The sequence below is a fragment of the Suncus etruscus genome, chromosome 1 (assembly GCF_024139225.1).
Source record: "Suncus etruscus isolate mSunEtr1 chromosome 1, mSunEtr1.pri.cur, whole genome shotgun sequence".
NCBI lineage: Eukaryota > Metazoa > Chordata > Mammalia > Eulipotyphla > Soricidae > Suncus > Suncus etruscus.
Genome location: NC_064848.1, coordinates 84,602,488 through 84,614,990, shown reverse-complemented (window position 1 = coordinate 84,614,990; position 12,503 = coordinate 84,602,488). Strand labels below are relative to the sequence as shown.

General features: G+C 41.2%; 1 protein-coding gene across 1 annotated transcript in view; it reads left to right on the top strand.

Annotated features, from left to right (window-relative positions):
* Positions 1-12,503, top strand: part of PTBP3 (polypyrimidine tract binding protein 3) — a 95,158-nt gene that overhangs the window by 60,789 nt on the left and 21,866 nt on the right. Inside the window, exons 5-7 of the mRNA XM_049785244.1 lie at positions 728-892; positions 10,675-10,785; positions 12,267-12,441. Coding sequence (XP_049641201.1) covers positions 728-892; positions 10,675-10,785; positions 12,267-12,441 — 451 coding nt within the window. The remainder of the gene's footprint in view (positions 1-727; positions 893-10,674; positions 10,786-12,266; positions 12,442-12,503) is intronic.

Here is a 12,503-nt window from a genome sequence, read left to right as displayed (position 1 = left end):
ATTGACCAAGAGTTGTATGCCTTTGACTGTATTGATTACATACTTTTATTACAGTGTTCAACAGAACAGGACTTAAAAATTTTAGCGCTTTACTCACCAGGAATCACTGTTGGTGCCGCACTTGCCATGTGGCACAGTCTTCCTGGGATCCCACTCAGCATGTACAGTATGCTCAGGATCAAACCTATCATCTCCTACCTGGAAAACAAGTAATTCTCCGCTGAGCCGAACTTTTGGTTTAAACCCAAGGTATCACCCAGAGCAAGGCAGCCAAACTACCTCTAAGCCACATCCTTGACCTTGGCTTTGGATTTCTTTTTTTTTTTTTTTTTTTTTTTTTGGTTTTTGGTTTTTGGGCCACACCCGGCAGTGCTCAGGGGTTACTCCTGGCTGTCTGCTCAGAAATAGCTCCTGGCAGGCACGGGGGGACCATATGGGACACCAGGATTCGAACCAACCACCTTTGGTCCTGGATTGGCTGCTTGCAAGGCAAAGGCCGCTGTGCTATCTCTCCGGGCCCGGCTTTGGATTTCTTGAGGCATTTGGTAATGTGGTACTAACTAATCTTTTTTGTCTTTATCATCAGCTCTTTTGCCTCTTGGCTGGTTTAAATTTCAGTTTACATGTATTCAAAGATTCTTGTTACTGTTACAGAATACCAACTAGTTTTGGGTTCCTTTAATGCTTTTATGTAATCAAAGTTTTCATTTTTGGTTGTTTTGTATAGAGAGTTCAAGCTGCACTGCAGGCCGTCAATGCTGTCCAGTCAGGAAATCTGGCCCTTCCTGGAGCTCCTACCAATGAAGGCACAATCTTACCTGGGCAGAGCCCTGTTCTCCGAATAATTATCGACAATCTCTTTTATCCTGTTACTCTGGAAGTTCTTCATCAGGTGAGAAGAAACACAAAAGCAGTCAAATGGACCTCAATAACTTTTATTTTTGGATTATTTATTTTGTTTGATAATATTTGCTTAAGTAAGAAATTTCATGAATAACATTGTAATTTCACTATGAGTATATAAAATAAAATTTAAAAATAAACATTTGCATTCTGTTTCATGCAAGAAGCATTATCAGCTAGAGATATTATTTTTTCTTCTCCCCCCCCCACCTTTTTTTTTTTTGCCACACCCATGTGATGCTCAGGGGTTATTCCTGGCTAAGCGCTCAGAAATCGCCCCTGGCTTGGGGGACCATATGGGATGCCGGGGGATCGAACCTCGGTCCTTCCTTGGTTGGTGCTTGCAAGGCAGACACCTTACCTCTAGCACCACCTCTCTGGCCCCAGAAAGAAAGGAAAACTTTTTTTTTTGGGTTTTTGTGTCACACCCAGCAGCGCTCAGGGGTTACTCCTGGTTCTACTCTCAGAAATCGCTCCTGGCAGGCTCGGGGGACCATATGGGATACTGGGATTTGAACCAATGACCTTCGGAATGAAAGGCAAACGCCTTACCTCCATGCTATCTCTCCAGCCCCCAGCTAGAGATATTTTGATAGACTTTTTTTAACTGGAATATGTATGAAGTATACGAAATATATTATGCATTTAAGTATATATGTAAAGCTAAGCTTGAAAATTAAGAAAACATAGGCTTCTTTTTTTTTTTTTTTTTTTTGGTTTTTGGTTTTTGGGCCACACCCGGCGGTGCTCAGGGATTACTCCTGGCTGTCTGCTCAGAAATAGCTCCTGGCAGGCACGGGGGACCATATGGGACACCGGGATTCGAACCAACCACCTTTGGTCCTGGATCGGCTGCTTGCAAGGCAAACGCTGCTGTGCTATCTCTCTGGGCCTGAAAACATAGGCTTCTTTAATGCAGTGGCTTACCTATTCTTGATAGATAACATGATTATAAAAACTATTGACACCTTAAATTTGAAAGTGTTTTGTTTTGTTTTGTTTTGGTTTTGGTTTTTGGACCACACCTGGTGGCACTCCTGGCTATGTGCTTAGAAATCGCTCCTGGCTTGGGAGACCATCTGAGACACCAGGAGATCAAACTGGGGTCTGTCCTAGGTTAGCATGTGCAAAGCAAATGCCCTAGAGCTTGCGCCACTGCTCTAGCCCAAATTTGAAAGTTTTTCATTAAAATGTCTATGAGGCTGGAGCTATAACACAATGGCTACTAAAAGAGCTTTGTCTTGGGGCCGGGCAGTGGCGCTGGAGGTAAGGTGCCTGCCTTGCCTGCGCTAGCCTAGGATGGACCGCTAGCCTAGGATGGACCGCGGTTCGATCCCCCAGCGTCCCATATGGTCCCCCAAGAAGCCAGGAGCAACTTCTGAGCGCATAGCCAGGAGTAACCCCTGAGCGTCACAGGGTGTGGCCCAAAAACCAAAAAAAAAAAAAAAAAAAAAAGAGCTTTGTCTTGTTTTGAATGCTTCTGACCCAGGTTCTAGCCTCTACATCCCAGGTCATCTGAACCCTGCCTAGAGTGATCCCTGAGCATAGAACCAGGAATAAGCCCTGAGCACTGCTGGCTGTGGCCCAAAACCCAAAATAAATAAATGGTTAAGGTGGGCCAGAGGATAGTACAGCAGTTAGACATGTGCATGATTTGGATTGACTGAATTACTTCTGGGACTCCCAAACCTCCTGAGCACTGCTTATTAGGCTGCCAAAGATAAATGCAGAAATAAAATGTCTAAAAGATCACTCAGTGATGAAGCAGATGCCTGACATGTGCAAGATCATAACTTCAGTACACAGTGTCTTACGGCCCATTATATACCACTAGGATGACCATGGTGCCACCCAGTACCATTGGGTCAGAGCAGCGCAGCATTGCTGAATCCAGGCAGTGAACTGACAGGCTGCCACTGTTCTGCCTAGTATTGCCAAGCGTAGCTCTTGAATCGCCTGAGCACAGTTGGATGTAACTCCTATTTTTAAAAAATTCTGCAAAGAAAGTATATAACTCTTCATATGTAGTGCAGAATATCAAATTAAATACTAATTTGTGCTCATTATCAGTTACCAGGATGACTACTAAAATAGCTTAGTTGTCTTGATAAAAGGCATTCTACTACTGCATTATGATCGATCTATAGTAAGTGGAATTTAAGAACCAGGTCACAGGCCAGAGAGTACAGAGGTAGGGCACTTGATTTGCATGAGGTTGACTTGGGTTTGATCCTTGCCATTACATATTGTTTCCCAAGTACCACCAGGCGTGAGCCCTGAGCATAGAGCCAAGAGTAAGCCCTGAACAGTACAATATGTGAGCATTTTCCCTCCCAAAGTCACTTTTATTCTGTCACTTTGGCTGACTATTTTTTCTGTTTGTTTTTTGGTTTTTTGGTCACACCTGGTGGTGCTCAGGGGTTACTCCTGACTGTGCTCAGAAATCGAACCTGGCAGGCTCAATTTGAACCACTGTCTGTCCTGGGTCAGCTGCATGTGAGGCAAATTCCCTACCACTATGCTATCTCTTCGGCCCCACTAATTTTTTTTTAATTACTCAGTTAAACACCATGACTTCCAAATTTCATATTACACTTGTTCTGGTATTTAGTGTTCCAACCAATATAACATTCCTTCCACCATTGTACCCAGTTTACCACACACAACCCCATGGCAGACACAAAATAATTCATTTTATATTTCTTTTTACAGCTAAATGACTAGTGAAATTATTGGAAAATATTTCAGTCATAGAAAATTTGTGAAAATTGTTATATCTCACAATGTCAATCAAGCCATGCTCTGCAGATTTACTAAGTTGTTTGGTTTTATTGAGCATTCTGTGTTGTTTTTGTTTTTTGAGATAAGTTGGCTTCTATGGTGCTTTCTCAAGGCAGGCTCCTACTGGATGTCAGTATTGAGGAATGTAGGTGTTGTGTGGTGATGTATGTGACCTCATGTTTCAGGAACTCAATGATATGTAGAACTGGGAAAACGAACTTACATGGGGACAGCTGAGGCTTCTGGAAGTATGGGGTGAGAGGTAGAGGGCAGCTACCTGCCTCCTTCCGAGAAGGCTCCAGAATTTTGTTGGCTTGGTAACTCTGTATAGATTAGTCATGAAGCAGTAAAGTTGGGCCACTGGATGACAGCAGTTGTGGGCTGTGGCCATGGGTTGTGTCAACTACTAAGGCCTTAGAGTCTCCGCCAATGGACTCCCCTTAGTTTTCAGAGAGAAGACCCCTGTACCTATGAATTTTAACAGCTTAGCTTGCAATTCTTTTGAGAACAGTTGTGAATCTGTGGAGTTGGGTCAGTGAACTTTCATGGTGGCAGCTAGGGCTTCTGGAATATGGTGGGTTGCCTACCCCCACTCTGAGACGATCCCAGATTCTCCATACCACAAATACCATAGACTCCATACCACATATAATCCCCTGAGCACTGCTAGAGATTACTCCTGAGCACAGAACCAGTAGTTAGCACTGTGGTTTTGGCCTAAACTCCCACTCCCACACACACCCCAAAAAAGAAGACAAAGAAGAACCAAGTCATTCAGTTACCTAATTTTGTAGTTGTGTGTAAAATTGAGAGTCAAATAATTAAGGATTTAATATTTTTGAGAGTGATCAACTACTTAGAATGAAAGCCGCCCATTCTGAGGTAGGTGTGTAGGTGTGTGTGTGTGTGTGTGTGTGTGTGTGTGTGTGTGTGTGTGTGTGTGTGATATTTTTAACTAACCTATTTAATTTACAGCGTTTGACATCTAGCCCCAAAACTTTTCAGTTTTTGCCCATGTAAAGAATTACATACTGATTCTATTTCATAGTACAGGCCAACTCACAATCATTAAAACAATAAAGTTATGTCACATGCTTATTTTTTGTTTGTTTGGAATAGGGGACTCAAGGATCATTTCTAGTTTTTTGTTTTGTTTTGTTTTGTATTTTTTGGACTACATCTGGCAGTGCTCAGGGGTTACCTGGCTCTGTGCTCAGAAGTTACTACTGGCAGGCTTGGAGGACCATATGGGATACCCGGAACAAAACTGAGATGTCACGTGCAAGGCAAATGTCTTCCCTGCTGTGCTATTGCTTCGCCTCCATTTCTAGTGATTCTTAGCTAAACAGATTCATTTATGCTAAGCTCAGGGTTTTGATACAGGTCAAATCTTGGCGGTGCCAGGGACCACCAGAAACATATCTCTGCAATACTTAAAAGGTCTCCTGGGGATGCTGAGATGGAGGACATGTGGTGCCAGGGATTATATATCCTCGTGGAGCATATGCCCTGTAATTCTTGTACTATTCCAGTGCCCTATCATTTTTATATCTTCATATAGTTCACACAGTATGCTACCAGGCCAGTCCAGAATCGTTTAACATTTTTCCCAAACCAGTAGATTTGTACTACTAAGAGAAGAGAGTCATCAGATTACTTGTGCTTATATAATTAAGAATTGAAATGAATATTACCTTATTCACATTTTACAAATTAAGGAAAATGAGCCTGTAGAAGTTAAGTTACTTTCCCATTTTACCAGTTGGTAATAGAGCTCAGATACATTTCCCACTATAGTTCCTTTCTGATACATACAAAAATCAAAATATACTATTTTTTTTTTTTTGTTGTTTTCTGAGTGAACATTCTCTAAATAGGTACATTTATCAAGTATGTTCTTGGAAGGGTTTTACTAGTGATCTCTAGAGTCACTTCCTCTGTAAAAAATGTTCAGCGGTTGGTTTTTTTATTCTGATGAGTTTTTTCTCTTTGTCCCACAATATGGCATTTAACTTTGTGTAGTCCATCAGCAGGGTTTATTTACTTTTGCTTCTGTTGACACTAAATATTGCTAACTTGTACTGATTTATAAAAAAGATTCTTGCATTTGTGACTGAACATTGCCTTCAGTCAGCAGAGAACTTATCAGGGTCATGAGTTACTTATCATTTTCCCAAGAGAAATAACTTTGTTTCTCTCCCCAAAGATCATGTGGTTCCTCATGTGAGAAGTAGTAATTCTCAGTTCTCACTAGTAACCATTGGCATAGAGCTCTCAGCCAAAGAACTTCCTTATTTAAGCTTTCCTTATCATTGCTATCAGAATTAAATCAAACTCTTGAGCAAAACCCATAAGGCCCACATGCACACTTCTCCCCCATCACTTTGTCCTTACATTCTAATATTTTCTACTTATTTAGCTTTTTTTTGGTCCTTTGATTCTTGTTCCTAAATCATTCCTGCCTTAATTTATTTCTGTTTTCAGTTTCCTAGAAACAGTTTCTGAAACAATCACTTAGTTTCATCTTCATCCAGTTTTCAGCTGATATTTAACCTTACAGAATATTTCTCTAATTTCTTTTCCCTCCCATCAACTAAGATGATAAAACAGTGATTAAGGATCTGCCATTTACAGTCTGTACTTTCTTTTACTCCTAGCTCTAAATATTTTGCTGTTTTCTGTGACCTTGAGCAAATAATCATATCCCATAACATCTATTTTATTTATATAAAGGGGATTACTGTGGGGCTGGAGCGATAGTACAGCTAGTAGAATACTTGCTTTGCACATGGTCAACTGTGATTCTATCCCCAGTGCCCCATATGGCCCTCAAGCATTGCCAGTCATGATCTCTAAGCACAAAGCCAGGAAAAAAGCCCTGTGTTATCTATTTTATATCTTCATTGTGAGAATTAAATACATTTAAAGCTGGGCCAGAGCAATAGTCCAGTGGATAGGGCCTTGGACAAGACCTACCTGTGTTAGATCACTGGCATCCCATATGATTTCTTGAACACTGCCAGGAATGGACCCAGAACGAACAAACATTTAAAGCACTTTTAACAGAGCTATTGTATTATTCAGGAAGTATTGGCTATAATCAGGTACTAATAAATTACACAGTATAAAATATTGTTCTTTGGGTAGAGGATGTGGCTCAATCGTAAAGCATATATATATCTTATGTACATTAGACATGGGTTTAATCCCCAGTACCACAAAAAACAGTTGGTCTGTGCTCTTGTGGATATTATAATTTCACAAGTTAGTAGTATGAAAAGTGATAGATGTTGTGATTGAGAAACTACAGTTGTGTGGAGTTAGCAGTGCCTATTACATCTACTTAGCTGATTATATTTTAAAGTTGGCATTTAGCTAAGTTGCTTTCTGGTGTCTGTAGAAGTTTATTTTTTTTCCTTTAGCTCATGATAAAGGAAATCATAAGTGAAATTGTAAGAGTGCTATTACAGGTGAGAAAAACAGGGAAGATGTATGATGACATTTGAGCAGAGGCTTCAAATAGGTGAGGGTATAAATTTAGGTATATGGCAAAATAATGATCCAGTCAGAACAGCAGTTGCAAAGTCCCTAAAAGGGAAGTGTGCTTGGGGTTGTAGAGAGTACTGTGGGTAAGTTGTGTGCTTTACACGCAGTTTTTCCAGGTTAAATTCCTGGCACCCCATATGGTCTCTCAAGTCCACCTGTAGTGATCCCTAAGCACAGAGCCAGGAGTGCTCAGCATCTCTGGGGTTGTCCTCCAAACATAAATCAGCAGACAAATAAATAAGGCTCTGCCATTGGAGTTGGAATTCTGGGGCAAGGAAGGTAACTCAGATAATGGAACACAGGCTTGGCTTGCATGGGACCCCAAGTTTGAGCCATCAGGCCATGCCAAGTATCACTGGAAATGACCCTCAAGCCACTGACCACTGTGGGGAGGCCCTAACGATGGAAAAGATAGGATGTCATAAAAAATAGAGTCAGAGGGCTCGGAGAGATAGCACAGTGGTGTTTGCCTTGCAAGCAGCCGATCCAGGACCAAAGGTGGTTGGTTCGAATTCCGGTGTCCCATATGGTCCCCCGTGCCTGCCAGGAGCTATTTCTGAGCAGACAGCCAGGAGTAACCCCTGAGCACCGCCTGGTGTGGCCCAAACACCAATATATATAGTCAGGAGAAAGCAGTAGGAGTTAGTTGATGCAGAGTTTTTATATATATATATATATATATATATATATATATTTTTTTTTTTTTTTTTTTTTGGTTTTTCGGGCCATACCCATTTGATGCTCAGTGGTTACTCCTAGCTAAGCGCTCAGAAATTGCCCCTGGCTTGGGGGGACCATACGGGACGCCAGGGGGATCGAACTGCGGTCCTTCCTTGGCTAGTGCTTGCAAGGCAAGGCAAGGCAGACACCTTGCCTCTAGTGCCACCTCACCGGCCCCGAGTTTTTATAATCTTTTTTTTTTTTTTTTTTGGTTTTTGGGCCACACCCGGTGACGCTCAGGGGTTACTCCTGGCTATGCGTTCAGAAGTCGCTCCTGGCTTGGGGGACCATATGAAAACCGGGGGATCGAACCGCTGTCCATCCAAGGCTAGCGCAGGCAAGGCAGGCACCTTACCTCTAGCGCCACCACCCGGCCCCGAGTTTTTATAATCTTTACACTGATTCTCTTTTTTATTTTCCCCACCATTAAGTTGAGTTAGAAGGGAGGGAGGGAGGGAGGGAGGGAGGGAATGAGGCTGAGTCATTAATGGGAAAACATTAAAGAATTTTAAAGGGGATAATTTTATGTTTGTTGAATTATATTGCTGTATTTAAAAAATACTGGTAAGAACATAGACCAGGGGTGGTGAACAAGTTGGACACAGAGCCAAAATTTTAAACTGAGAGTCAGAGAGCCATACCACGCAGTGACCTGCCAAAACAGACAAACACTCACACAAAAGCATCTAATTTTAACAATAATCTATGAAACACATATTGCATTTTGCCATTTTGAGTGAGGGTAAAAATCCTGCAGTGATAGTGAGGGTGTGCTACGTCCTCCACACTAAGAACTCACAGCCAGATGTGACACAACATGTGACACACGGGTTTCTCTTCCCCCCTCGCTGGCCCGTGCAGTTGTTTCCGAGGAATTGGAGACGGGAGGACGCAGGCTGGGGGCGGGACTCCGCACGGAGATCTCTCCTCAGAAGTCCCTCCTCAGAAGCAGCATAACATTATCCAAACTTGGCAAAAAGCCACAGTATACAAAATAATGATAAGAGGCAAAGAGCCTCATTTATTTTGGCCGGGAGCTACTGCGACTCTTCGCCATCCCTGACATAGACCTTGAAAGTAGTGATTATGGATATATTCTTTCTTGTTGTTTGAGGTTTTGCCAGGGGTTGGGGTAGGTATTATACCTAGTGATGCTGAGGGATTACTGTAATTATCTCATGCTGGTCTTTAGAAGACCATATAGGATGTGTGAGCTAAAACCCAGGTGGACCTAAATGGAAGGTAAGCAGCCAATCTGCTGTACTATTTCCCCAGCCCCAAGTATAGATACATTTCTAAAAACTTGTTAATAATTTGGTAGATATCCCAAGAAGTAAATAAATCCTGAGAAAAATAATGAATTCCATTGAGCTCTGGGAGAAAGGAGAATTTACTAGTAGCATTGCTTCCTAAACTTAGTTTTGATAACTGATCATTTGAAAATTTACTAGGTGATAAGTAGAGAAGTCTAGGAAAGGGGCTTTTTAGGCATAGAAATCTAAAATCATGAGATGTATGTGTTTCCATAAATCTTGTTGAATGATGTCTCATTTTTTGTTGTTTTGTTATTTTTGTGCCAGACCTAATGGTGCTGGGGGAAGGGTTACTCCTGGTGGGCTCAAGGGAACCATATGTGATGCTGGGGATTGAACCTGGTTCACCATCATGGCTGTGTGCAAAACAAACACTCTACGCTTTCTCTTGTCCCAAAAGATGTCTCTTAGAGGAAGTTATTTTCATTGAAAAATTGGATTTGTGGGGGCCGGGAAGGTGGCGCTAGAGGTAAGGTGCCTGCCTTGCAAGCGCTAACGTAGGACGGACCGCGGTTCGATCCCCCGGCGTCCCATATGGTCCCCCCAAGCCAGAGGCGATTTCTGAGCTCATAGCCAGGAGTAACCCTGAGCGTCAAACGGGTGTGGCCCAAAAACCAAAAAAAAAAAAAAAAAAGAAATATTGGATTTGTGAACTAGAGAGGTAGTACTGGGTTTAAGAATCTTGTCTTGCACTTAGCTGGCTCTAGATCATTTCTCAGCACCATATATGATCATCTGAGAATCTTCAGGAATTAATCCTAAGTCATAGAACCAATAATAAACCCCAAGTAATCCCTTATATGGACCCACAATTTAAAAATAAAGTTGGAGAGGCTGGAGAGATACCACAGTGGCAAGGCGTTTGCCTTACACACAGCCAATCAGTGACAGACAGTGGTTCGAATCCTGGCATCCCATATGGTCCCCCATGTCTGCCAGGTGTAACCCCTGAGCGCTGCTGGGTATAAACCCCCCCCCCTCAAAAAAATAATAAAATTGGAAGGCCAGAATGTTAGTGCAGGCAGGGGTAGAGTTTTTTTCTTGTATATGGCTGACCTGAATTCCATCCACAATAGCCTTGAGCACCTCCTGGAATGATCTGAGTACAAAGTCAGGAGAAGTCCTGAATAGCATCATATGACCCGAAAACCAAAAATGGATCAGTGGGTCAAGTTGTATTTATTAAAGATGTGTTTTCTTGGGACCCGAGTGATAGCACAGCGGTAGGATGTGTTTGCAAGTGACTGATCTAGGACCAACCTTGGTTTGATCCCCAGTGCCCCATATGGTCCCCCAAGTCAGGAGCGATTTCTGAAGGCATAGCCAGGAATAACCCCTGAGCATCACAGGGTGTGGCCCAAAAAGCAAAATATGTTTTCTTAACTTAGTTCTAACGTGAACTATTTTTCAGATATTCTCTAAATTTGGCACTGTCTTGAAGATTATCACCTTTACGAAGAATAATCAGTTTCAAGCCTTGCTTCAGTATGCTGACCCATTGAATGCACACTATGCAAAAATGGTAAATATGACCTTTAAAATTTTTTAATGATGGTATATTTAAGTTTTTTACATTGCTAATCACTTCGGTTATAACTGAAGGAAGTCAGTTTTGTCTACTTATTGCTAAGTTTACTGTGTTTGCTGATATGTTTGTGTACATATTCATACATGACATCAGATATACTATTTCTGTACATAGCAAAACATATGCTCTTTCATAATGGACTAAAAATGAGTCCTTTTATGAAATGTATTAAATTTTTAATGATTTCTCAAATCTCTGGGACTCATTTTTATTTGCCATATTTAAATTCTAGTTCTGAATATATTTTGATAAAATAATGATTTATGGAATAGATTTATATTTTCTTTGTGCCATCTTTAATTTGGTCACAGTCTACTATCCTTTCAACATTCATTGTTGACTCATTTTATCTTTTTTCTACACATGTGTGCTTGACTTTTTGGTTTTTGGGTCACACCCGGCAGTACTCAGGGGTTCCTCCTGGCTCTACGCTCAGAAATCGCCCCTGGCAGGCTCAGGGGACCATATGGGATGCCGGATTCGAACCACCATTCTTCTGCATGGAAGGCAAACGCCTTACCTCCATGCTATCTTGCCGGCCCCATGTTCTTGATTTTTGAGAAGATACAAAAGTGTACGTTGGTTATATTTGGTTCATGTAGTTCCATTCTATCATTATTCCTAATTGTGTTGTATATAGTTGATTATTTGGGGGGGGGGTTTATATGTTTTGGTTCTGGTATTTATTTTTATAAATAGTCCAAAAAATATTCCACTAGTAAATTATTAAGAGGAGCAATTTAGGGCCCGGAGAAATAGCACAGTGGCGTTTGCCTTGCAAGCAGCCGATCCAGGACCTAAGGTGGTTGGTTCGAATCCCAGTGTCCCATATGGCCCCCCATGCCTGCCAGGAGCTATTTCTGAGCAGACAGCCAGGAGTAACCCCTGAGCACGGTTGGGTGTGGCCCAAAAACCAAAAAAAAAAAAAAAAAGAGGAGTGATTTAACATTTGGTCTTTTATAAGAACTACCTCAAAATCATTCTACACATCATATGGCAAACATAGAAATTGGAGATAATTATATTTCATATATTTGATACTGACAAGAACCATATGTAAGTGTATTTAATGCTGACTTTTATAACCTTTATTATAACATGAAAAGTAAAATTTGCTTCGGCAAAATAGTAATTTCTAATACAATAGCATATAATTGCTTATACTTATGTATAATATATATTTTGTTTAATATTGCCATAAGGTACGATTATTATTATTTTACAGATGAAAATATTGAGTTAGAGATTTTCTTTTTCTCTCTTAGACTCAGGCAGCTAATGATAGGTGAGAAAGTAAACAAGTATTACTTGGGCTTTTGCTCTCCGCTTTACATCTGATTGTTGCTTTGTATCAGTAAAGGCTGCTTCGTTTGTCAGTATTGTCTTGCAAAAACATCAGTCCCTTTCTTATTTAGACTCTGGATGGCCAGAATATTTATAATGCATGCTGCACTCTACGTATTGACTTCTCCAAGCTCACCAGCCTTAATGTGAAATATAATAACGACAAAAGCAGAGACTTCACTCGCTTAGACCTTCCTACTGGTGATGGCCAGGCATCTCTTGATCCCCCAATGGCTGCTGCTTTTGGTGAGTACTTATGTTTTGGATAACAAAGCAGTTTTTCTGAAGTAAAAGTTCTCTTTATTCAT